Consider the following 23124-nt stretch of genomic DNA (forward strand, 5'->3'; position numbering starts at 1 on the left):
CATTTGTAAACTATTATTCATGTAGTGATATGTCAGGTACATCCTGAAGAGGTAAATTGAAAATATTTGTTTTTAAAAATCTGCCTAGGCCCACCGTCAAGGGGGGTCAAAAGGTACAGATGACCCCAGCCCAAGGCCAGGGGGCATGAATGGGATCAAGTACAACTATTTACTTACTGACATTTATCTTCTCAATAAGGTATTGTGAAATGGTGCGTTCCATCTGACAAAGGAAAATAAGGTCTTAACACAGAGTAGAAGCAAAATACATATGGAAATATGATTAACTGGATTATATATATTATATTTGCAGGAATAAGGGGCCCATTTTTCAAAATATGGTCCCCCTGCCCATATTTCCTAACCCACCTAACCTACCTAACCTAACCCTTTGTTACATTTTGATTAACAGACATGTTTGATGAAGTCAGTTTCCTCTGACACCTACCAGATGTTCCGCATTTTATATTTTTGCTCTGTTTAAATGGGTAATCTACCAAACTGGAGACAATTTTATCTCATCACAACATTAGTGAAGTTCAAAGTGGCAGTACCAATACTGGGACTATAAATCCAGGCATACACAGCTCACTACATTTGTGTCTGTATTGTATTTATGTATGTATTATTTATTATTCGTTTTAATGTTTTTTTTTTTATCCAAAGTACTTCTATATCCCCTTGGCATTATGTTGTGCTGTTGTAATTTTATAAAAATATAACTAACCTTACGTGGGGTGAACAAAAAAACAAAAGCAGATGAAATACATTGTAGGCTGGATGATTTATATACTGGTATGAAATGATAAAAATGAATCTCAAGACTTAAGATGCAGAATTATTTTGCAGATTTAGTTTTACAGCAGTCACATGTATGCAGTAATCTTCACATTTTGACATATTTTCCATTTCCAGTTACTCATGTACAGTATCTACAGTATCACGGCAGACTGCTGGAAGTTTTTCCTTAGTTTAGTCTGTAAGGCAGACTCAGGCGGTCTACCGCCCCCAGTAGGCTTCTCCAGTCCAATGAGCGATGTTTGAAGGAGGGCCGGAGCTAGTTTTACGGCACTGGTTTTAGTGAAGGAGGCGGGACGCACCGGAGGCAGAAACCCCTGCCAGTCATAATTTAGGGCAGTAAGGTCCCTGATCTCTGCAACAGCTCTCCACGTCCTCCGGTGTATTCAAACGTCACTTTTCAGAAGTTGCCACGCAGACACAGCGGCATGATGTGGAGGTTAGTGAGCTGCACACTGTGCCTCTTTGTCTCTTCACAGCTCAGTTTATGGTGTGTTTGGGCGACAGCAGCCGAGCTGGACGGCGAGGTCAAGATTGAAGTTTTGTTCAAGCCCGAGGAGTGCACTCCAAAGAGTAAAAGAGGAGATCTGATGAACGCACATTACGATGGGTTCCTTGCCAAAGATGGTTCTCAGTTCTACTGCAGGTTGGTGGTGTGAGAATAAACTCAGAAATTATCATTACAAGCCAATTTAATGCTTCGAAAATCCACATGCAAATTGCAGTCACTTTATTACTGTATTATGATGTAGCTTTGTGTTGTCTGAGAGGAGTGATGAGTGATCTCTACAGGTTTTCACATTGCATGCTATGCAAAGGTCTCCTCGGTGTGTGTTGTAAAATTGGTGGCCTCTACCTTTTATTTCAGTGTGACATGAACAAAGTTTATTATGAAGTGGGTTGAGATATTAATTACAGGGAACTGTAGCAAATCATGCCTTTAGGCCTTCAGTATTCCTCACCTGGATCTATGGAGTGTTAAAGGGGAACTACGCCCATTTTTTAAAATTCATACATGTTTTTCCTATGGTTTAGGGTAGTCCAAAAAATATAGGCAAACACAAACAATCCTTTCCCAAATCCAAAAACTAGAGTGCTAAAACTCAAATTTGTGATGTCATTGGGTATAAAGTCTGGAGCTGCTCCGTAGACAATAAACGGTGAAAGATGTTCTAGATGACACTGAGAGCACCCAGGGGAATGTTCTGAGTATATGTGTATGTTTTCTGTTTCAGAACTGAAACCACTGCAATAGAATAAAGCTCATTTGGGTATAAAAAGTAAACAAACATTTTGTGCTTCCACAAAACTAGGCTCCCATCAATTGGGGAGCAGTGCTAGACTTTATACCCTGTGACATCACAAGTTTGAGACTTACTTCTCTGATTTCTGGCTTTGAGAGAGTAGCTCATGTTCACAAATACTGATTGAACTTTACTCAGCCATGGAATTGACATATTGGAATTCCCTTTAAGGGAGAGTACATAAATTATTGGGGTGGGGAAGGGGACTGAATCAGAGATATTGGATGAAGCGAGATACCCCACTCAGCTCACTTCCTGATTCAGTGACGTCAGCGCCACGGGAGAACAGGCTCTGATTGGAGGGAGAGCTAACCACGCCCACTTAGGAGACAGGAAGAGTAACCGTTTTCTTAACATTGGATAAGCCTTCGGTGGGGTATCTCGCTTCATCCAATATCTCTGACTGAATCTTAAATCTTTAATTTTTTGAAAATGTGAGACCACCCCCTCCTGTCTAATGGTACAGTCCTTAACCAAAATGAAAATCAGTACTTATATGCCATGCAAATCCTATTGATGTGAATTGACAGGATGTTGTTTCTTTTGTACTGTTTCTGTTTTAGTCGGTCAGACAAAGCTGGGCACCCTCAGTGGTTTGTGCTGGGCGTCGGACAAGTCATTAAGGGCCTTGATATAGGAATGGAAGATATGTGTCCTGGAGAGAAACGAAAAATAACTGTTCCACCTGCCCTGGCCTTTGGAGAGAAAGGCAAAGGTAAGTAAATATAACACGAAGGGATTTTTATCAGCAGAGGGTTTAATATTGCTCACTACCGAACTGTCCAATTACACCAAATGACATTACTTTAACACTGTTTTTATTCCCTAGTATTGTTCAGGCTCTAAAAAAATTGGATCCTACACTTCCCATAACACAACTTGCCTCACTGCCTGGTGAACATCCACGTCTTTCAAATTCAACAGCCCCAGTTTGTAACGCAAGCTCTTCGTTATAAATTCGTAGTCTCCAAAGCCGAGCCAATATAACCCTGATGACATCACTATGACATTACCGGGGTTATTTTTTCAGATTTGAGAAAGCTCCTGCAGAGCCACAGAGGACATTAAACAACTGTTTTCACTGGCCGAGCAGTACTCCGCATGATGAGTAAACTGATCTCCATGTGTTTAACTGGTTGAGTGCCTCTTATAATAGGTACCAGAAATATTTCAGTTGTATCACAAGGGAATTTAAACTTGTTACAAAAGTGTTCTTGTCCACCTGTTTCAAGCAAGTTTTATGTCTACAAATGAAATTGATATATGTCTCCAGCTGGAGGAAACAGGAAATCAATGAGAATGGTCAGCAGTAGTATACATATGTTGTAATTAATGAGTAAAAAAATCATCAATCCTACTTATACAGTCTTTTAAACTGATTATTGTGTAATATTGTGTCTGTGCTGGAAGCGCTGCCTTCATGCTGTCTTGTCTTCTTTTACAGCACTTTAGTTGAAAGGGCATCCCTCGCAGTGTTTGCTACTCATCCTCCCATGGCATGTACTGTAAGCATGCACAAAGGTTTAAAGGTCTCTACTTCATGTCACTCTTTCTTGCATGCTTTGGAGCACTTGCAGAAAACTAACAGCTGATGAGTGTTTTACTGTTTACTACTATTTCCTGCAAACCTCCTCATGTTGGTTTTCATGAATGCATGATGGTATAATCTGATGGTGGTGTTGATCACCCTCGGAGTCTGCATGTCAGATTTCATCACTTGATTCCACTCTCCGGCTATGGAGGAAAGGGTTTTGCTGAGTGAGCATGTTGTTGTTGTCCCTGCATCAGTTTGAGTTAGAATTACACACATGTAAACCTATCCGGGGCTGAGCACCGCTAAGTGAAAACCCACTGTTCAACAGCTGCAATCCATGTTAATGCTTTTTTTCCTCTCAGTAAAAATTAACAGCTTTAGTTGCATTTTGCTGTAGTTACAATGTTTTCTTTTCTTGCTAGATTACCACACCTCTCATGTGCTCTTTACATCTTGTAGACTTTTGCTCTACAGGCTAAATAGGTACTACGTTATCCTATGATTCATTAATTTATGCAATTTGTAGCTGTTTTGTTGAGGTCATCATAAAGTCTGAAAATGTAACCGAGCCACAAACCTGATACACTCAGTAAAATTAAACTCCCATCCTTCCTGAAATGTTATTAAACCAACTTTACAAGTCCATCCTACATAGTAAAGCATGATGCAAATCATCAGTAATTATGAGTCACAGTTTTAGCATTATGATTGCTTATGGTCGTCTAAAATCTTGATGTGTTGCTCCTGATGAAATAGATCCAGTGCCGCCCAATGCTACTGTGGTCTTTGAGGTGGAGGTCTACTCTGTGTCAAGGGGACCACGCAGCATGGAGGCTTTCAAAGACATGGACCTTGATAAAGACAGAAGTCTCACAAAGGCTGAGGTAACTATAATTTAAAAGTTGGTAATTATCAGAGAAGTGGCTCAGACAGAAAGGTAATAACCGTGGTTGGATTAAAATGCTAGGGCTTCCCCATTTAAACAGCTGTTACTCTTCCTGTGCAGAGTGTACTGTTCTTCCATCCAGGATGATACCTGGTCACAGATGGTTATTTGATTCAACACAATAATTATACCTCCACGCCAAAGATAGCCAAGGCCGGAAGCATTATGTTTTTGGGTTGTCTGTCCCATTCTCGTAAATGCAATATCTCAAGAATGCTTTGACGGAAATAACTCAAATTTGGGGCGGCACGGTGGTGTGGTGGTTAGCACTGTCGCCTCACAGCAAGAGGGTTCCCAGTTCGATCCTGGGTGTGGGAGCCCTTCTGTGCGGAGTTTGCATGTTCTCCCCGTGTCAGCGTGGGTTCTCTCCGGGCACTCCGGCTTCCTCCCACAGTCCAAAGACATGCAGATTGGGGACTAGGTTAATTGATAACTCTAAATTGTCCGTAGGTGTGAATGTGAATGGTTGTCTGTCTCTATGTGTCAGCCCTGCGATAGACTGGCGACCTGTCCAGGGTGTACCCTGCCTCTCGCCCAATGTCAGCTGGGATAGGCTCCAGCCCCCCCGCGACCCTCAAGAGGATGAAGCGGTTAGAAGATGAATGAATGAATGAACTCAAATTTGGCACCAGTGTTCACTTGGATGCAACAATTAACCGATGAGAATTTGGTGGTCAAAGGTCAAGGTCACTGTGACCTCAGAAATACCTAGAAAAAACCCCAGAGTTTATGGAACTAGTTAACAACCAGCTTCATGATACCGATGATCCAGACAGCCAATGTTAGGGTTAGTGGTGCGAGATAACCAACACATTTCCTGAGTATGTTGAACGAGCGTCATATTGCAGGCCTCTGGAAAAAAATCCATCCTGAAGTAACCTCACCTAGTTGCTCATAAAGAATGAGGCCACATTTGTTTGTGCTCTGATTATTTCACATCATAAACATCCATGGATTGTACTAGATAATTATCAGGCTATAAGTAACTTAACTTTTTTTACTTCATGTGCCAGCTGTAGTTTCTTAGAATTAAGTTAATAACAACATACTTGCCAGCAGGCTTATAATCGTACGTTATCTGGATTGTTGATAGCACATTGAAAGAAGAAGAAGTGAATGACCTGCTATCAATACCATTTATAGTTTTATTTATCACCAATGTGATGTGTTGCCTGTAGAGCACAACAGGTGCTTGTTATATAAAAGCAGTGTTATCACAGTGCAATACATGTCTGTCATTTATTCTGAGGTGTGAACAATAAAGTGTTCCTCTATTTCCAGGTAAAAGAATACCTGAAACTGGAGTATGAAAAAGGTGGGAAGCCACGCGACGATCCTTTCTATGAGAAGATTATGGATGATATATTCCGCAAGAATGACCGTGACAAAGACGGACAGATCAGTGCCAAGGAGTATAATATTTATGAACATGATGAGCTGTAATGTTGGAAGTTGTAGAGCTTGGTCTTTGTTTTAGTTTATGTACCTTTATCAGTTAGAGAGAAGACTTGAATAGGTAAAGGAAAAATCCACCCTCGCATACTTTTACACTGTTGACTTTCTTTTTGCTATGAAAATATTGTAGCAGTGAATATTACAATGAGACACCACGTCTTCCATGTTTGACCAGTTATCCACAAGAATGATATGAACATCAAACATCTAAATAGGATCTGCAGTGCAGGGGAAAGTGTTGAATAGTTTGGGGGTGGATTTTTCCTTAAAAAGCAGACTGTAAGTAACTGTGTTGATGTATTTGGAGCACCCAAGACATCTTTCCAAGCCACCAAGCTAGCCTCTCAATTTAATACTAAGTATTAAACTATGCAAGAACATCAAGACCTGTGAAATCCTTTGTGCAAATACCACTAAATTTTAGCATCTGAAATGTTTTATTCCTGTTTTAAAGTTTTGTCTTTTGTTAAATGTTGATTCAATTTGCAGCTCAACCAAAAAATCAGACCATTTCATAATGTTGAATCATTGGCTTTGAAACTGTCGTGTGAGAACTGAGAGGATGGTTTAACCAGACAGAAGAGAATGGATCTTAAATTTGTCCCCACTTCCTGTGAATTTCCTGCCCTCTAATCTGCAGCATCACAACAGTGTACAGATCTATAGATAGAAGTGAATCCATTGAGAAGGGCTGGGTATCCGCACTGGACACCTTTAAAGGGATAGTTTGGATTTTTCAAGTTGGGTTATATAAAGTGCTTATCCTTAGTGTATTACCTGTAGTAGATGTCAGTCGGCACACCTCCAGTTTGGAGTAGCAGGCTGGAGTCCGACATGGAAGCTAAGCAATGAACTGCTATGGACTGGGGTCAGCAACAAAACGTGCCACCTGAAATAAGTCCCACCTTAAAAAACAACATCAGTTTTAGTGTACGCTATATTGAGAGTATTTTCACACCTTTACATTTCTTTCAGACAGCCTCTGACAGGGACACTAAATGTCTTCAGTTCCCCATCTATGTTCTTGTCAAGCGCTGCTGACCTATTGCTACTCTGATCAGTCAGTTTGTGTCATTGTGTTTGGTAAATCCGAACTAACCCTTTAAAACACCAAAGTCACACAATAACACAAACTAATCAACTGATCGAGGCAGCGGTAGAACAGCAGCTCCTGTGTGAGTCTGGCTTTAAAGAGCGCAGTGTGACAGCTTCATTGTAAATTAAGGTACAGCAATGAAAATACTCTCAATATAGCACATTAAACTAATACTGATTGTTTTTAGGTGGGACTTTTTTTAGTTGACTAAAATACACTTTGTTGCTGACCCCTCTACAACAGAAAGATGCTCAGCCTCCATGTCGGACTCCAGCCAAACTGGGGATGTGCCGACTGACATCTACAGCCAGTAATATACTGACTATGAATAAGTACCCCGTACAACCCCACTTTAAAAAATCTGAACTATCTCTTTAAGGCATTAACCAAAATAACCCAGTACCAGTTATTATTACTGAAAGTTCTCCAGTGAATTTCATACCTGCATTGGTTCCAATTTGTACCCAGATCTAGAAAAAAAAGACCATTTGCTCGCAGTATATTAATGCAAAGGTTCTTGGATTCAGTACTACATGTGATTAGCCCACTATGGCAGCAGCTACAACCTATACAGTCTGTGGTGTGCATGGTGAGCATGGTGTAAGTTAAAAGTTCAGCATGCTGAAATGCCACCAAAACATTTAAAAGTTCGGCTACACACCTGTGGTGGGTTTACTGAATGCTTCCATTCACATACTGGGTAATTATAAAGTAGAAAACAAAAGGTATCAAATAAAAAACTCTGTTGGTATCACTTTAAAGGTATTGGTATTGGTATTGGTATTTGTACTGGTATCATAATTTTTCAAAAGAAACCCAGCCCTGCCAGATGGTGTGTCTATTATAAACAAGCCTCAAAGGAATGACAGCATATGTGGCTGTGACTGAGAGGTTTGGATATAATTGACGATAAATGCACATGAATGCATGTTGTGGTTTGTTAGACATGTTTAAAAGTTTTGTGTACATCTTAATGTCAAAATCATTATTTTCATTGTATCCAGTCAAACAGTTTTTGTAGCCCATTTAGTATCACAATAAATAAACCACAGTGTATGTGGAAAACATCAGTAGTCATGTGTAATTCCGATTTTCCTCCTTGGCTGAAACCATGAATTTACGGGCATTCAAAAGATAAAGGATCTAAAGAGATTTGGCAGTTAATTTCCAGCTCAGGTAGATGTGTCTAGTCTGAAGACAGACCAGATAATTGTGTTTTAGTGTGAAGTGTATTTCTGATCACAATTTGTCTACAGGTAAGATTTTCTGACCTGAAATGATTATTCACTGACTACTTGGCTAACTCTTTCACATGACATGCACATTCTTATGTCAGTGTTTTCTCTGTATGCTCTTAATAAAAGCATTTTTATTTTCCCATTGGGTCAATTACTGTAGCCATTGTTTTGACTTTGTGTTGAGGTGCACATACAAAAACTAACCACTAGAGGGTAGTGCTTAGTCAATAACAGCAAGTATTTGCACCTGCTGTACAGGGGTTGGACACAATTAAATGGGATATACTCAATATCCTTAACAACTGTGTATCTTAACAATCCGTTTTGTTTTTAACAGGTTCTACAGTTCTCCTTGGGTTTCATTTCTTTAGTGATGTTACAATAAGAGAGGACAGATTGGATTTATGAAGGCACAGCAAACACCTGTTTTCTTCTTCAAAGTAAGTTCATCTCTGCTTTCAGGTGGAGAAACCAGCTCTCTGTGCAACACATACAATCAAATAGAAGTGCATGTCGATTCCAGACGGAGCAACTAAACTTGTGACAAATCTTTATGTTTAAAATGTGAACACTCCCATGCTGTTTATGACCCTCAGATTGTTCAGTCATTCAGTTTGATTCTGTTTTATTTATATATATTCCAGTATCACATATCATAATTTGTCTCAGAAGGTTTTACAACATATGACACCCACTGTCACTGGACCCTCACAGTGGATAAGGAAAAACTTTCCCCAAAAAAACCTTTAACTGAGAAAAATAAATGGAAGAAACCTGAAGAGGAGCAACTGAGGAGGGATCCCTCTCCCTGGATGGACAGATGTGCACTGTGTGTCCAGAACAGATTAACAAAATGAAATTACACTAATCCATATGACAAAATAATACATAGAGGGAGAGGCAGAGAGATGTCCTCAAGGTGTTCAAATACTGTACGTGTTGTTGAATGATGGCTTTAATGTTTAAAAATCAGGTCACTGAAAAGTAAAAACTGTCACTTTGATGGAATTTATATTTTCAGTTAGTAATGTAGGGGATTTTTTTTTTTTGTTAAATCAACTGACATTTTTAAAAGTTTATTAATAAATAGCTGTTTAATGTGCTTATACATACACAGTATATACACAGTATGTATCTGAACTGGGAAAATGTAGGAGTGACAAAATACTTTTTTTGCTCAGAACAAAGCCAACAGTGTGTCAGCTGGGGATCTTCAGGTTGACTGACGGCAACCTGATCGCTGCTGCCTTTACCTCTGCTGTCATATCAACACCCAGCTGTGCCCTGGAATACAACATTTATGTGAGCTAATGGTAAAATTGGTATTTTCAGTTGAAATTGTAAATGATATCTTTGGTTCAGGTTTGACTTACCTTGGCTCATAGCGGATATCCACATCTGGAGGCAGAATCCCTTTCCCTTCTCTCAGCCGTTCAACACCGTTCCTGGTTTAAAAAGAAAATGGTAAGTTTGTCTCAGATTGACTGAACTCTACCTACAGAGGGACAAATCATCCAATCGGATTCACTGTCAAAGCTTTACTGAATGTCGCTATACACACCATGCAATCATCACTCCATTGTCAGTGCAGAATTTGGCTGGCGGACAGATCAGGCGTAGTCCTGTTGTGTCAGTGATGATGGTCAAAACCTTGCGGATGTACTGATTGCTTGCAACTCCCCCAGACAGCACCTGTTACAGGAGAGTTAATGATGAAGTCCTCAAATCTATATTCACAGAGTTCTCTAATTGTTATTCTGAACTTTTCTTGTTGTCATCAAATCCCATGACAAGACCGAAACTAACAATGTGCGTCCATCTTTCAGTACTTTCCAACACCTCTACCCTGTGTGTGGCTCTCAACTCCAACGCCACTATAAGACCTATATCTGCATCTAAAATATTATTTTATTTTCAAAAAAGGGTTTTTGATTTTCACTTTAGTTTTAAGCAAACGTTACTATAACAGGATAAACACTGCATTTGTTGCTAGCCTTAAAGGTAAACTATGCAGGATTGACGGTAACTGCAAAAATGATTGTCAGCAAAAGCTAAAGTAAAAACCAACCCCAGATTTCCTCTCGTTTGGTGTTTCACCTTGATATGTTTGTCTTTTTTAGCATTGTTGTCTCTTGGATACTGCTGCTTACAGTCTGGCACCTGGTCGCTACCTTTAATCATAAAGCCTGACCTCATCTGAGTGCTGTGGAGGTACACACCCATAAACGTCCCGAACACAGAAAATAAAAAAATCTGTCAGAGGGCAAAGTCTCTGCAGGTAAATACACCATCATACACTGTGAGTGGGTCATCAGCGAGGATTGAGAGGGATTACTTCAGTATGAGTCTATACATTGTTTTTTAAGGAAAATCCTGCATGGTTTCTCTTTAATTTGAATTACAAGTAAGGCTCCTTCAGCATTTCTGTACACACATGTAAGTTCAGTTTGCTGAGTAGAAATGGGATGATATACGATTTATCGTGGATTGTGACAAAAAAACACTCACAATAAATTGATCATGGTGAATTTCCATTGTGGGGATAACCTGTAATATCGCGCCCAGCAGCATCCAAAGAGACTGCTGGGCAATCAACAACAAAAGAGACTGTAATAACATGCTGCATGCACACTATCCTCAAAAAAGGCAAAAGATTCTTACCGATTATTGGCATATTTCACATCGACATATATGATGCCATTTCAAATAGTTGAAAAACCTAGCTTTTTCAGGTTGTTTTTCACCAAAAAGGATGTTTATGAGAGAAAAGATGTGTATCCTCTGAGATACTATAAAAATATTTGTTTCTTAACAAATATAAGGCAAAGTGATTCCAGTATGTTTTAGTGCCATTTTAAGAGTTTTAAGGATATTTTAATGATAACTGGGATAATACTGTAAATTGCAATTATTTTAGCCAGGATAATTGTGACATGAAATTTTCATATTGTCCCATGTCTAACAGTGGGAGCACATGTAAAATAAGATCCAAGGCCAGTAACAGTGTTGGTGTTTCTACTATCAATCTTCTAATTAAGGAAGAAGGTTAGAAGGTTAACATGTAATTTACAATCACCTGTTCTCCAATGACCAATCAGTAATTGCAATGTTATTTTCATTAATTCAATGAAATAAAAGGGGAAGTAATGCACTCACCAAGGTGGGACTGCTTGACGGCAGCAGATTGTTTGCCTTACAGAACAAGATGGCACGATGGGTGCGCTTTGCAAGGTGGGAGGCAACTGTGTGCTGTGTAGCTGCTGCAATGTCATTCACACATGACAACAGCGTTCCCTGTTGTATACCTGCAGAGAAAGAAAAAAAATTACAGTAAGTATAATTTATTGATATGTTACGTTCCCACACAGTTTCTGTAAAGTTGTAACAACTAGTAATAGGAACTAGTAACAATGTCGCAAACCACAGAGTTTCTCTTTATGAATGTTTCTCATTTGTTTCTGGTGTGCAAATGAAAATTAAAAAAATTATTTTCCCACACTGCCAGTTTTACACATAAACCTGTCAAACCTCTATTTATTTTGTATTTTTCATCAATGTACTTTTTCTTGCTTTGTTTCATTTTTTACATTTTCAAAAAGAATACAATTCTTAGATGTGTTTTACAGCAGACATTTAACTCGTCATAACATTAATGATCGCACAAATACACCTGTGTTGGACAAGTCAAATGTCTGTAAAGAGAGGTCTATGAATCTGATCGGGTGATGGACCTTGTGGGTCCTCATACCTTCCTCTGCCTCTTTTTTCTTTATCACCATGGTAACCTGATTCTGTATCCCAGCAAAAGAAAAGCAGCAGTCATTTGTTTTTCCCATAGGTGTCCTGAGAGGGAACTTCGTCCTGTCGCCAGTCTTTGCCAGAAGCTCTATAGCTTGCCCTCCACTTAGTGTGGAGCACTGTGGGTGTTTTATGAGGGACAAACGTCTTGCCACCTGTGAATCCAAAAAAGACAATATTTTATTTGTTTACACAAATGGAATAGCATGACCACTAACAGCAGACATACATTACTATTAAGACCTTACTTTATCCAGTGTATCCCCTGGAGCTTCATCCAGACTGTGACCCAAAAGCAGAAAATCGTCGACTCCTCGAGCTACAGCAAGAAGTGAGTGACCACCAGAAATTAGCAGGACCAGGAAGGGGAAGGCAACAGGTTGGATCATCCTGACGGTCAGGGCATGAGCCTCCATGTGGTGGATGGGAATGAAGGGCTTGTTGTGCTGCCTCACAAACCTCTTACTGAAGTCAAGACCTATACCCAAGCTTAGGGCCAAGCCTGGCTTCACAGTGGTTGCCACAGCTGTGAGGAGGCTTGGGTCCACGTTGCTCCTCCCTAAAGCCTCCTGGACCACACGCTCTATGTTTTCTCTGTGGAGCTGCTGTGCCACTGTGGGGATGATGCCACCTGTCCTGCAGCATTCAAGGGGGGAAGGAGATATGTCAAAGCAAAAGCCCTGAAGCAATGACCCTGCTAAATGAATACAGCTCTGACACCCACCTCAGGTGAACTTCTTTCTGTGAATGTAGAGACTCTCCCAGTATTTCACCTGTCTCGTCCAGCACAGCAGCTCCAGTGTCATCACAGCTCGTCTCAATGCCCAAAACCAGTCTGGAGCAAGGTGCTTTTCCAAATGAGGGAGAGCACCAAAATGTGTGTCTAAACTGTAGCAGCCTGTGCAGAATTTTTACTTTTGTAGGGAACATGGTCATGACCCTTAATGCTAACCAACTATGAGTTAGAATAACTGTTTAATAACTGAGGGTGACCACACCTCGTTTACCATTGAATTTTAAACTCGTAAATGAAAAAAGAATGAAGACAGCATCACATTCGGCTTTAGGGTAACGAACCAAAGCAGTAGACACACGTACTTCTCCTTTACCGCCCTACAGCCGTGTGCCTGCGTCACATGTAAATAATTCCGTGCACCGGCAAGTTTGTGAATTTAGATTAAGGCACACACATCAAAGTTAGACACCAACAAAAATATATGGGAAAAATCACAATTTAACTGTCGTTTTTATACTTTCGAATACCTTACAATTTGACAAAATCATTCAGAGAATGAAGCATCGGTCCAAAACTGATACGCTTCCGTTTAGGGGACATTTTAGTCAGCTGCACAATACTGTAAGCATGGAGTCGAGCGGTTGACTGAGCCTTCTGATCAAACAGTGTTTTTTTTTTTAATCAAACTTTGGATGTCGCAAAAAGGTAAACTTGATGTTGTGTCACTTCAAATGTAAAACGTGTCCGTTTTTATGTTTCTGTGGGTAGCGGGCTGTGCTGTGTGTTACAAAAATGGCGCTGTTTAACATTTTAAGAGCCTGTCCCACCGTCTTTGCCTGTCCCACGTAGTGGGTTGTGCTGCCTTCTCGAGCACCAGAAATGCAGAACTTGTGATAAAAACCGCACGACAAGGGACTGTTCGTTACTCATGGGGAGAGGGGGTGGTGCAAAAAAAAGGGCAGGAATGTTAAGTAATTTTGTAAACGTTGGTGAGGTTCAGAGCAGGCGCACACAAATTTAAATGGTTGTATTTTGTGTTTATTTTACAGTTGATTTTTAAAGAAAATATGCCTTCCACACCTACAGCATTTATCATTGCCAGAAACTGTAAAATCAGAAATAATAACAACATAATAATTACTTTAATAAGGACACAGAGAAAGTGTACCACACAAAAAAAACAGACAATCGTCTATGTACAAAAATACGATATAAGACATTATAGACGGAATCGCCTTGTTGTTTACATTTACTTCCGGGTAGAAAACCGGCGCGTCAGTTGAATGAAGATGAGCGAGACGAACGAGAGGTAAGCTATATATATCATCGTTTAGAATAAAACCAATGATTGAACAAACATTACTACTTCTGTGTGCATGTTTTTGTAATTAGTCATGGTTATCGTAGATTAGCTGAGCTAACGGTTAGCTGTCAAAGTTAGCTACACAGTAGTGCCAGTAGCCTCGCAAACCAGCCTCTGGCCAGCAATGTAACAAGTGGTGTGTTGATGTTGACGATCTGCTTTAATAAACAAAATATTGGAAATGGCGATGGTTGAACAGTGTTTCATTCATGATTTTCACGTTATCCACCTCTACAGAAAAAGTATTGAACCAGGGTAAGACAGGCAGAGAGGAGGAAGATGAGAAGAAGCTTGAGTAAATAAGAGGCAGGAGTAAGAAGATGAGAGGAAGAAGGGATAAATAAGAATTATAAGGAGACAATATTTAAATAAGAGGCAGGAGTAAATAAGAAGAGGCAGAGATGAGGAAGGTGAGAAGAAGCAGGAGTAAATAACAAGATGCACAAGACAGGCAGGACCATCAAGAGCAAAGGAAAGATGAGTCAGTTGTCCACCTATGCTGTTGGTTTAGACACATCAGATTATAATCTTTATAAAGAGAAATTGCAGCTCCATGTTGGAGATGCCATCGTGCCACTTCCAGACCCCTATAATATCAGTGATGGGTGGTTTACTGACCCTGCTAAGCTTCCTCCTGTCCAATACATGGATATTTATAACTACCTCATAAATACGAGTTAACCGTTAGCTCAGCTAATCTACGATAACCATGACTAATTACAAAAACATGCACACAGAAGTAGTAATGTTTGTTCAATCATTTGTTTTATAGACTTTACAAACATCAAATTATTCCAAACGATGATATATATAGCTTACTTTTCGTTCGTCTTCATTAAACTGACGCGCCGGTTTTCTACCCGGAAGTAAATGCAAACAACAAGGCGATTCCGTCTATAGACAGAGGGCCTGCACATATATCGATATATAAGATTTTGTATGAAACCAGGGCAGGTAGGCACATCAACATTTACAAACATTTGGCTGGCATTGCACCATCGTGGAAGCTTAAGAAGCAGTCCTCCATTAAGGCCTGATTAAGTCTTTGCATGTTGGTCTTCTGATAGGAGGGCCACAAGTGGGCAGTTTACAACGGGGTACAATATGCTCCAAAAAGAGCAATCTTCACATTTGCAAATTATCATTGAATTTTTAAATTTCCAAAGGTCCTTGGAAACCTCATGTGCAACAAATGCTTCCATCATAAAAAACATAACCAGATCTGATCTTAAAGTAGTGATTGTTCATCAAAATCACTTTATTCTACGTTTCAATTAAAATTTGGCCACTAATAAACCTTTTGTACTAACTAACCAACACGCACGACAAGAGGGAAAAACCGAGGCTTTTTTCAACTCCAGGATTTTGACTTCACCTTTAACTTTCAGTCATCAAAGACTAGGTTTAAAAAGATCTAATATCTAATTTATGGTGGAGGCAAGGTCATGAATTTTCCAGTCACTCAGGGAGGCTCAAGGAAAAATGTTTGTTTGTTCAGGGGGGCTCAAGATTAAATAAAATAAAGTCACACCCCATACCTCTGACAAGTCCCTAACTCAGGAACAAAGTAGTGTATTGTTGACAAAGCTGGCAGAGTTTCTGAGACATTTGCTAAAACAATCAGTGTTGTATAAAGGCAACATAATATAATCTTAGGTACAGTTGAAATACAGTGTAGCATATTGACATTTTTCTTGTAACGTTATGTTGAGGCATCATCGGGCAATGGTTTTTTAAAGGATTAATAGAAAGACTCACCATTCAATCCATCTGTTTAACACTTATTTTTGGTATTGTTTTAGACTAGGAGCAGAGTCAAAACCATTTCTACCACCAGAAAGTTCCTAAGTAACACAACATTTAAGGCAACATTACATACATTTGTATGTGATGTAACCATTTGTGAATTTTCTCTTGCAGACTGGAGTGTTTACAGGGACAGTTCAGATTTTCAAAGATAGTATATTACAAACAGTCCATGTCAGTCAGCACGCCCCCAGTTTGGAGAAGCAGGCTGGAGTCCAACATAGAAGCTAAGCAATCAACTGCTGTGGAGGAGTCAGCGACAAAAAGTATTCTAGCCACCTTAAATCAGTCCCACCTAAAAATATACGTATCAGTTTATTTCCAAAGGTAAAAATATGTCATTGTAATGCTGTCTTTAAAGCCGGACTCCATCAAGAAAAACAGTGATTTAACATTGCCGAACACAGGCGCTGCTGCTCTGTTACTAGCAGTTAGTTTGTTTGTGTTATTGTGTGACTTTGGTGAATCTGAACAAACCCTTTTAATTGCCAAAGTCACAAACTGTTCAAAGCCGCATTAGACCATCAGTCTGGTGGCTTTGATAGAGCAAAGATGGGGAAATGAAGCCACTAATGGCTTCCCGTTGGAACAGGCTTGTCCTGTGAAAATACTCTCAATATAGCATACATTTATATATTAATTTTTTCAGGTGGGACTTTTTTACGTGGCTAAAATATGTTGCGTTGCTAGCCCTTATCCTCAGCAGTATATTGCTTAGCCTCTGTGTTGAACTTAAGCCTCCAAAGTGGGGGTGTATGTAATACACTGGCCATAAGTACCTCATACAACCCCACTTCAAAAAATAGCTATCCCTTTTATGACAAAGGAACAAACCAGTACCCTTTTCATATGTGTCAGTGAACTTGTAATAGATCATACAATCTGTTTGACCTATTTTTGGTTTGTTGGCATACAGTATACACAAGGGGTTGGAAGGAGCAGAAAGTTGTTAATGCTCCCAGCATGATAAGGGACGTCCTGCTGCTAGCAGATAACACTAGCAGATTTTTTATTATTAACTTGTTAATTAGATTACCTGACCTGTATGTTTAACAGTTAATTGTTTAGATGTAGAGTCAGTCAGTTTTACAGTTGTTATCAAACATGGTTGTCGTACACCTAACTCTCTGTGGAGGTTAGCTTTAGCACTTTTTTGAGTTGGGTTTTAACAAGCATTTCATGTTGACTTTTCTAAAGGAGGCATGGAACACCCAGCTTGTATTTTGGAAGAATTGAAGCAGTTTGTCGTAAATGATGCCCCTCCAACAGTGTATTACATCCCAGATTTCATATCGGAAGATGAAGAGTCCTACCTTCTGCAACAGGTGTACAAGTCTCCCAAAACTAAATGGACCCAGCTGTCAGGCAGAAGGCTTCAGAACTGGGGAGGGTTACCGTGTCCCAAAGGCATGCTAGCAGAAAAGATTCCTGACTGGCTCCAGACATACTGTGAGAAAATTTCCTCTCTGGGTGCATTCAGTGGAAAAACAGCCAATCATGTGTTGGTGAATGAGTATAAACAAGGGGAAGGGATTATGCCTCATGAAGACGGCCCCCTGTACCACCCTACTGTCACCACCATCAGCCTGGGCTCTCACACCCTCCTGGACTTCTACACGCCTGTCAGCAGCCAGGAAGATGATGTGCCACAGACAGAGGAAAACCGCTTTCTCTTGTCCCTGCTGGTGAAGCCGCGCAGTCTTCTGATCCTGCAGGATGAAATGTACCAGCGTCTCCTTCATGGCATCCTGCCCCGTGGCCAGGACATGCTAACCGACAAGGTGGTGAACCTGTCTGCCGCTGGGGCCTTGCCAGGAGAGACATTGACCCGAGGCACCAGAGTGTCACTGACCATACGACATGTGCCCAAAGTTTTGAAGACAAAGCTTATGCTGGGGAGGAAATGAAGACAGAATGCATGTTGACCTATTGTTTGATATGGCAATACATGCTGTATTTGCCACTGACAACATCCAGCATAATAACAAAATGATATTCAGGCTGCTTTATAAAGTATATTTCGCATGTGTCTATAAAGGATCACCTCCTGCTTTGTGAAATATCTGTGCTGCCTCAAGTGATCTCACTGCTGGACATTATCAAAGGTGACAATACTCAGAGGGTTCCAACTAGAAATTGTTTTTAGGTCCACTGCGTAGGATTTAGGGGGATATATCGGCAGAAATTGAATGTAATATAATAAGTATGTTTTTCCTAGTGTATTCATCACCTTAGAATGAGCCGTTTAAACCTACATAGAGAGCAGGTCCTTGTCCATGAAGTCTGTCATGTTGCACTGCAGTGTTTCTACAGTAGCCCAGAATAGATAAACCAAACACTAGCTTTAGATAGGACCATTTGTATTTTGTTGTTTTCTGGTCCATCACCGTAATTAGCAGCACCTCAGCAACATGCAGTATTGGAAAAACTTTTTTTTTTTTTTTTAATCATAAAACTGCTTTATTCAGTGTTTTTACTGGTTTAAATCACCAGGTCTGTTTGTTTTGGAGTGGAAGAGACCTCTGCGGATAATTCAGCTTGCAGTAAAAACTTCCTGAACATCTGGATCAGAAATAAGGTGAGCACATGTAAAATTAACAGGGAAAACAAGTGAGCACACATTAGCAGGTGCTGTGCTAGTAGCATGTCTGTGATGTGCCAAACAGTGTAGAAGCAACACTGATTTGTAACAAGAAACTGCATCATTTGGTGTTTTAGCAGTATAAATCACCTGGTCTGTTTGTTTTGGAGAGGAAGAGACCTCTGCGGATAATTTGGCACACGCTAAAAACCTCCTGAACAAAGAACATTGAAAGAATTCTAACCATGATAAGTGTAGGCTGGTTGCCATCTGCAATCTTCACCACTAGGTGCCACTAACTCCCCCCTAAATGTTACACACTGGACCTTTAAGTTATGGATTCATATATTAAGTATTTGAAGGGAGAATGGTGTCTTAAATTTGTTTATAATTTTTCAGTTGAGGAATGATTGTAGTCATTATTTGATAATTAAATTGGAATGAGTTTTTGTTGATTCATCAGCTTCATGTCTGAGCACTATATACATAAAGTGGATATAAAGTTATTATTGGTCTTGTTTTGTGTATGCATTGTTTATTTATGAATTTATTTAACAGCTCCAAACAAGTCCAACCAATTAGGACTATGGCTTGTTCACAGTCATCATTAGAAAAGGCCAGGTGATGCAAATTTCAAAGCTTTATAAATATTCTGACTCCCAAAACCTTGTCCCAACAACCAACAGCCATGGGCTCCTCTAAACAGCTGCCTAGCACTCTGAAAACTGAAATAACTGATGTCCACAAAGCAGGAGAAGGTTATAAGAAAATAGCAAAGTCTTTTCAGGTAGCTGTTTCCTCAGTTCATAATGTAATTAAGAAATGGCAGTTAACAGGAACTGTGGAGGTCAAGTTGAGGTCTAGAAGAACAAGAAAACTTTCTGAGAGAGCTGCTCATAGGATTGTTAGAAAGGCAAATCAAAACCCCTGTTTGACTGCAAAAGACCTGCAGGAAGATTTATCAGACTCTGGAATGGTGGTGCACTGTTCTACTGTACAGTGACACCTGTATAATTATGATCTTCATGGAAGAGTCATCAGAAGAAAACCTTTCCTGTGTCCTCACTGCCAAATTCATGCTTTTTGGAATCAGTTCATTTTCTACTCACTTAACTAGTCACAGTAAACAAAATTTTGACCAGGGGTGCCCAAAAGTTATGGTGTACAGAAATGCCAAAGACAATTATGTTTTTCAACTCTCAGTTGCCTTGCTGAATACATATGTTGGTCACAACTCTTTAATAACCAAATTTAGGGTTTCTTAATGGCCAGTATATTATAAGATTTATTTTTTAAAACTCTTGGGCATAAATGTCAATATTGGCCACAAAAATCCAGTATCGATTGGGCTCTTCTATAAATCTACTTTACTTTAACACTAAGCATGCAGGTACTGTAATTCAAATCCACATTTCAGCTCACATGGATACAAAATGTTGCATTTTATTGTAGAGGTCAGAAAAACATATTCAAAAAACTAGTGCTATACTTCATGCCTGAATAATATACTATCAGAAAATCTACCTATACACCTCCTGCCAGCTTGACTTTGCTAATAAATATATACATTTATATAATAATGCAAAGCAGCAGGTATTTTGGGCTGTTGTATCATATAGACTGAGCTTAGTTTCTGTCCTGCACAACTGAAAGTCTTGGCCTCATGTGCTCTGTCCTGAAAATGCACTGACATCGTTTCACTCTGGTGTGAAATCATATTTCACAGGGGAACACGAAAACAATGGAACCACAGACGAAACGCTGGAAAGGCTCTGTGTGTGACACTGACTCCTGGGTTGCTTATCCTGTACTGTCAGATGAGCAGTCACAAGACGTCAAGCTGATAGAGGCATTCGCTGCACCCATTGTCAACAAGAAAGAGACATCTCGACTTATCCGGGAGCTGAGCAGCCTCTACCCACTGAATGGCCTCCAGCACATCAAGAGGGTGCGGGCAGTGAAGGAGAAAGGCAGCCCTCATCCTCTGGAAGTCCTCGTGTGCCTCGTCAGTGAGGCACCAGATGTGAAGGTGGTCAGCATTGACTCTCTGCTCCCCTCAGGTGGAGTCAGATGTGACGGATTAGGTGAGCCTTTTGTAGTAAAGGTCCCTGCATGTCCCCCCTTGACTCGACCCCAGTTTGAGCTCGCGAGCAAACACTGGCCCACCTCCTTTCATGAGGACAAACAGGTGACTGTCGCCCTGCGAGGAGAGCTATTCAGTCCGCCTCAGAAAGCCAGTATGCAGATGTACATGATGTCTGCTTTGACTGCTGCTACTGCAGGGAATGAGTTAGGAATGGAGGCAGTGGGGGCTGTGGTGGTCGACCCAGCAACGGAAAAAATCATTGCAGTAGGCCATGACTGCAGAGGTGACCATCCTCTTCATCACGCAGTCATGGTCTGCATTGACCTCGTGGCTCGGAGCCAAGGGGGAGGATGTTATTCTTTTGACAGATACTCTGCATGCCGATTTACTTCACCAAACTCAGACACCCTTCAAAGCATTCCTGATGCAGAGGTGGGCTCTCAACCGTACATATGCACTGGGTATGACCTTTACGTGACCCGAGAACCTTGTGTTATGTGTGCCATGGCACTTGTACACTCCCGGATAGGTCGTGTCTTCTATGGGACTGCCTCTGCAGACGGGGCCTTAGGGACCAAATATAAAATCCACTCACAGAAAGATTTGAACCATCACTTTGAGGTTTATAAAGGAGTGTTGGATAAGCAGTGTTACGATCTCAACGGTCTGGAAAGCCACATCAAAAGAGAGAGTATACCGAAAAAATAGTTAAAAATGTTTTAGGTGAGCATTTTTTTTAAATAACGTTTTTAATCCATTGGTCATTGTATCGAGAGCATGTGTGTTGATGAAAGCCAATAAAGAGGTTCCCACCATAGTGCTGACTTTCCCACAGCTGTTTGACAGTGACCTTTAATTCACAGCCTTACTGGAAGAATTAAAAAAAAAAAAAGTTTTGTAAGAGTTTTAGTTCATAGGTTCAGATGAGGGAGCATTTTTTTTACATATAAATATAAAATCTTTTGCAAATAGCTTAATGAACTGAACTATTCCTTTACATTCAGTATTTAGCTGCATTATCCCCCTTCTTTAATAGCTGCTGCTTCTTTGTGTTGAAGTTTTCACATTTACAGTTGTTACCACCTACCAGCTCAAACAAAAACTAAGCATTGTTCTGTCACATTAACCTGCAGGGGATGTCAGTCACACCAGTAGAAATACAGTTCCAACTACGTGACTATAAAACAGCAAATGTTAACTTGCGAAGATTCTGTTTTAAGTTTAATGTATCAAGGTTGGAGTCTTGGAAGAGCTGGTCCAGGATGGCAGATGGAGTGCCTCTGCTATTAACTTTGTGTCCTTGTTCTTTAAAGGTGCAGTATGCAATCTGAAGAAAGATAAGTTGTTTTCTCATACACCATACATTGTCTAGAGTTTCCCTTTCACACATGTAGCTCACAAAAGCAGATTGTCTCTGTGTCAGATGCATTCTTACCTCCTAGAATTACTCCATTCTGTTTAGGCAAGGGGTAGGGTAAAATGTTAGAGCTACACGGGGTTCCAAACGGAGTTTTTTCAAACACACTCAACTGTTAAAAAATCATCAGTAAGATGGTTTTTACAAAACAAAACCCATAACTGTATTTTCTTGAAGATTTAATATTCCGATAAACACTGTATTATATTAGTTTAATATAATTTCAATGTAGGCTCTGGCTATTGTGGTGCTTTTTTCAGCAAAACATCATGCAAAAAATGCTAGTAGTATGCTGATCTCTCAGTAGCTAACTAGGTAGCTAGCCATCATTACCTTGTTATAGCTGATTTGTGCATGACACTTTTTTTTATTACATCACTACCCCCTTGTAACTCTGTAAGGCAAAAAGGCAGAAATGCAAAGGGGCACTCGCAACAGGGGTAAAAATAAGGAATGGAATTGGGCCAAAGTGTTGGTATTTGATGACCTGGGAATTAATCTAAAATCTTTCTCCAGAATCTCATACTGCACCTTCAAAGATTATGTGAAATCTGACATTAACCAGCAACTTACAAAGCATGTCAAATTTTTCTTTCTACATTGTGTACAACTTAAGTTACATGGCATTGTTATGCATTTATGTGATTGTTTCAAAGCTTTGTGTTATTCCTGTGCAATTTGTTGTAATACTCCATCATTACATATATTTTACTGTATGTCAAACTCCCAGGTCAGGCGGGTGTGATGCCTTTTCTTATATAGCAAGGACTGTCAGTCTTACTTCTCAGGTCAAAATTGGCTGTAAAATATGTTTTGTATTCAACTTTAAAGAACACCATGTGTAAAATGATTTAATAATCTGATAAAATCCTCAAATTATGTAACTTTTCCTTTGTGGAACGTACCCAGAAAGTCTCATTACATTCCTGATACTCCCTTATCATTGAGAACTATGCAATGCACTGC

The 23124-nt window shown here is 39.9% G+C and overlaps 5 protein-coding genes across 7 annotated transcripts in view; 4 read left to right on the top strand and 1 right to left on the bottom strand.

Annotated features, from left to right (window-relative positions):
* The first annotated feature begins 1175 nt into the window (after positions 1-1175).
* On the top strand, positions 1176-8203 carry fkbp7 (FKBP prolyl isomerase 7). The gene is made up of 4 exons (XM_050049632.1): positions 1176-1444; positions 2666-2817; positions 4393-4520; positions 5864-8203. Exons 1-4 carry the CDS (start codon positions 1227-1229, stop codon positions 6023-6025), a joined length of 660 nt encoding a protein of 219 aa, XP_049905589.1. The 5' UTR covers positions 1176-1226; the 3' UTR covers positions 6026-8203.
* A 1233-nt stretch (positions 8204-9436) lies between these two features.
* On the bottom strand, positions 9437-13306 carry osgepl1 (O-sialoglycoprotein endopeptidase-like 1). Of its 2 annotated transcripts, none has more exons than XM_050049602.1 (7): positions 12894-13306; positions 12418-12805; positions 12120-12324; positions 11528-11676; positions 9933-10063; positions 9745-9816; positions 9437-9655 (listed from the first exon to the last, which is right to left on the bottom strand). In XM_050049602.1, exons 1-7 carry the CDS (start codon positions 13103-13105, stop codon positions 9571-9573), a joined length of 1242 nt encoding a protein of 413 aa, XP_049905559.1. In that variant the 5' UTR covers positions 13106-13306; the 3' UTR covers positions 9437-9570. The 2 variants fall into 2 exon arrangements, with proteins under 2 accessions (XP_049905559.1, XP_049905560.1); XM_050049603.1 differs by having other exon boundaries at positions 9437-9678.
* A 208-nt stretch (positions 13307-13514) lies between these two features.
* Positions 13515-17990, top strand: alkbh6 (alkB homolog 6). The gene is made up of 2 exons (XM_050049629.1): positions 13515-13610; positions 17272-17990. Exons 1-2 carry the CDS (start codon positions 13598-13600, stop codon positions 17979-17981), a joined length of 723 nt encoding a protein of 240 aa, XP_049905586.1. The 5' UTR covers positions 13515-13597; the 3' UTR covers positions 17982-17990.
* adat3 (adenosine deaminase tRNA specific 3) lies at positions 13517-23060 on the top strand. 2 transcript variants are annotated; one of them, XM_050049613.1, is made up of 3 exons: positions 13557-13610; positions 18568-18652; positions 20382-23058. In XM_050049613.1, the coding sequence occupies exon 3, from the start codon at positions 20397-20399 to the stop codon at positions 21447-21449; it is 1053 nt and encodes a 350-aa protein (XP_049905570.1). In that variant the 5' UTR covers positions 13557-13610; positions 18568-18652; positions 20382-20396; the 3' UTR covers positions 21450-23058. The 2 variants fall into 2 exon arrangements, with proteins under 2 accessions (XP_049905571.1, XP_049905570.1); XM_050049614.1 differs by lacking the exon at positions 18568-18652 and having other exon boundaries at positions 13517-13610; positions 20382-23060.
* The window catches only part of pms1 (PMS1 homolog 1, mismatch repair system component), a 40483-nt gene continuing 30890 nt past the window's right edge, over positions 13532-23124 (top strand). Inside the window, exon 1 of the mRNA XM_050049578.1 lies at positions 13532-13610. The gene's annotated coding sequence lies outside the window, so the exon portion shown is untranslated. The remainder of the gene's footprint in view (positions 13611-23124) is intronic.

Source organism: Epinephelus moara, chromosome 7, assembly GCF_006386435.1.
Source record: "Epinephelus moara isolate mb chromosome 7, YSFRI_EMoa_1.0, whole genome shotgun sequence".
NCBI lineage: Eukaryota > Metazoa > Chordata > Actinopteri > Perciformes > Serranidae > Epinephelus > Epinephelus moara.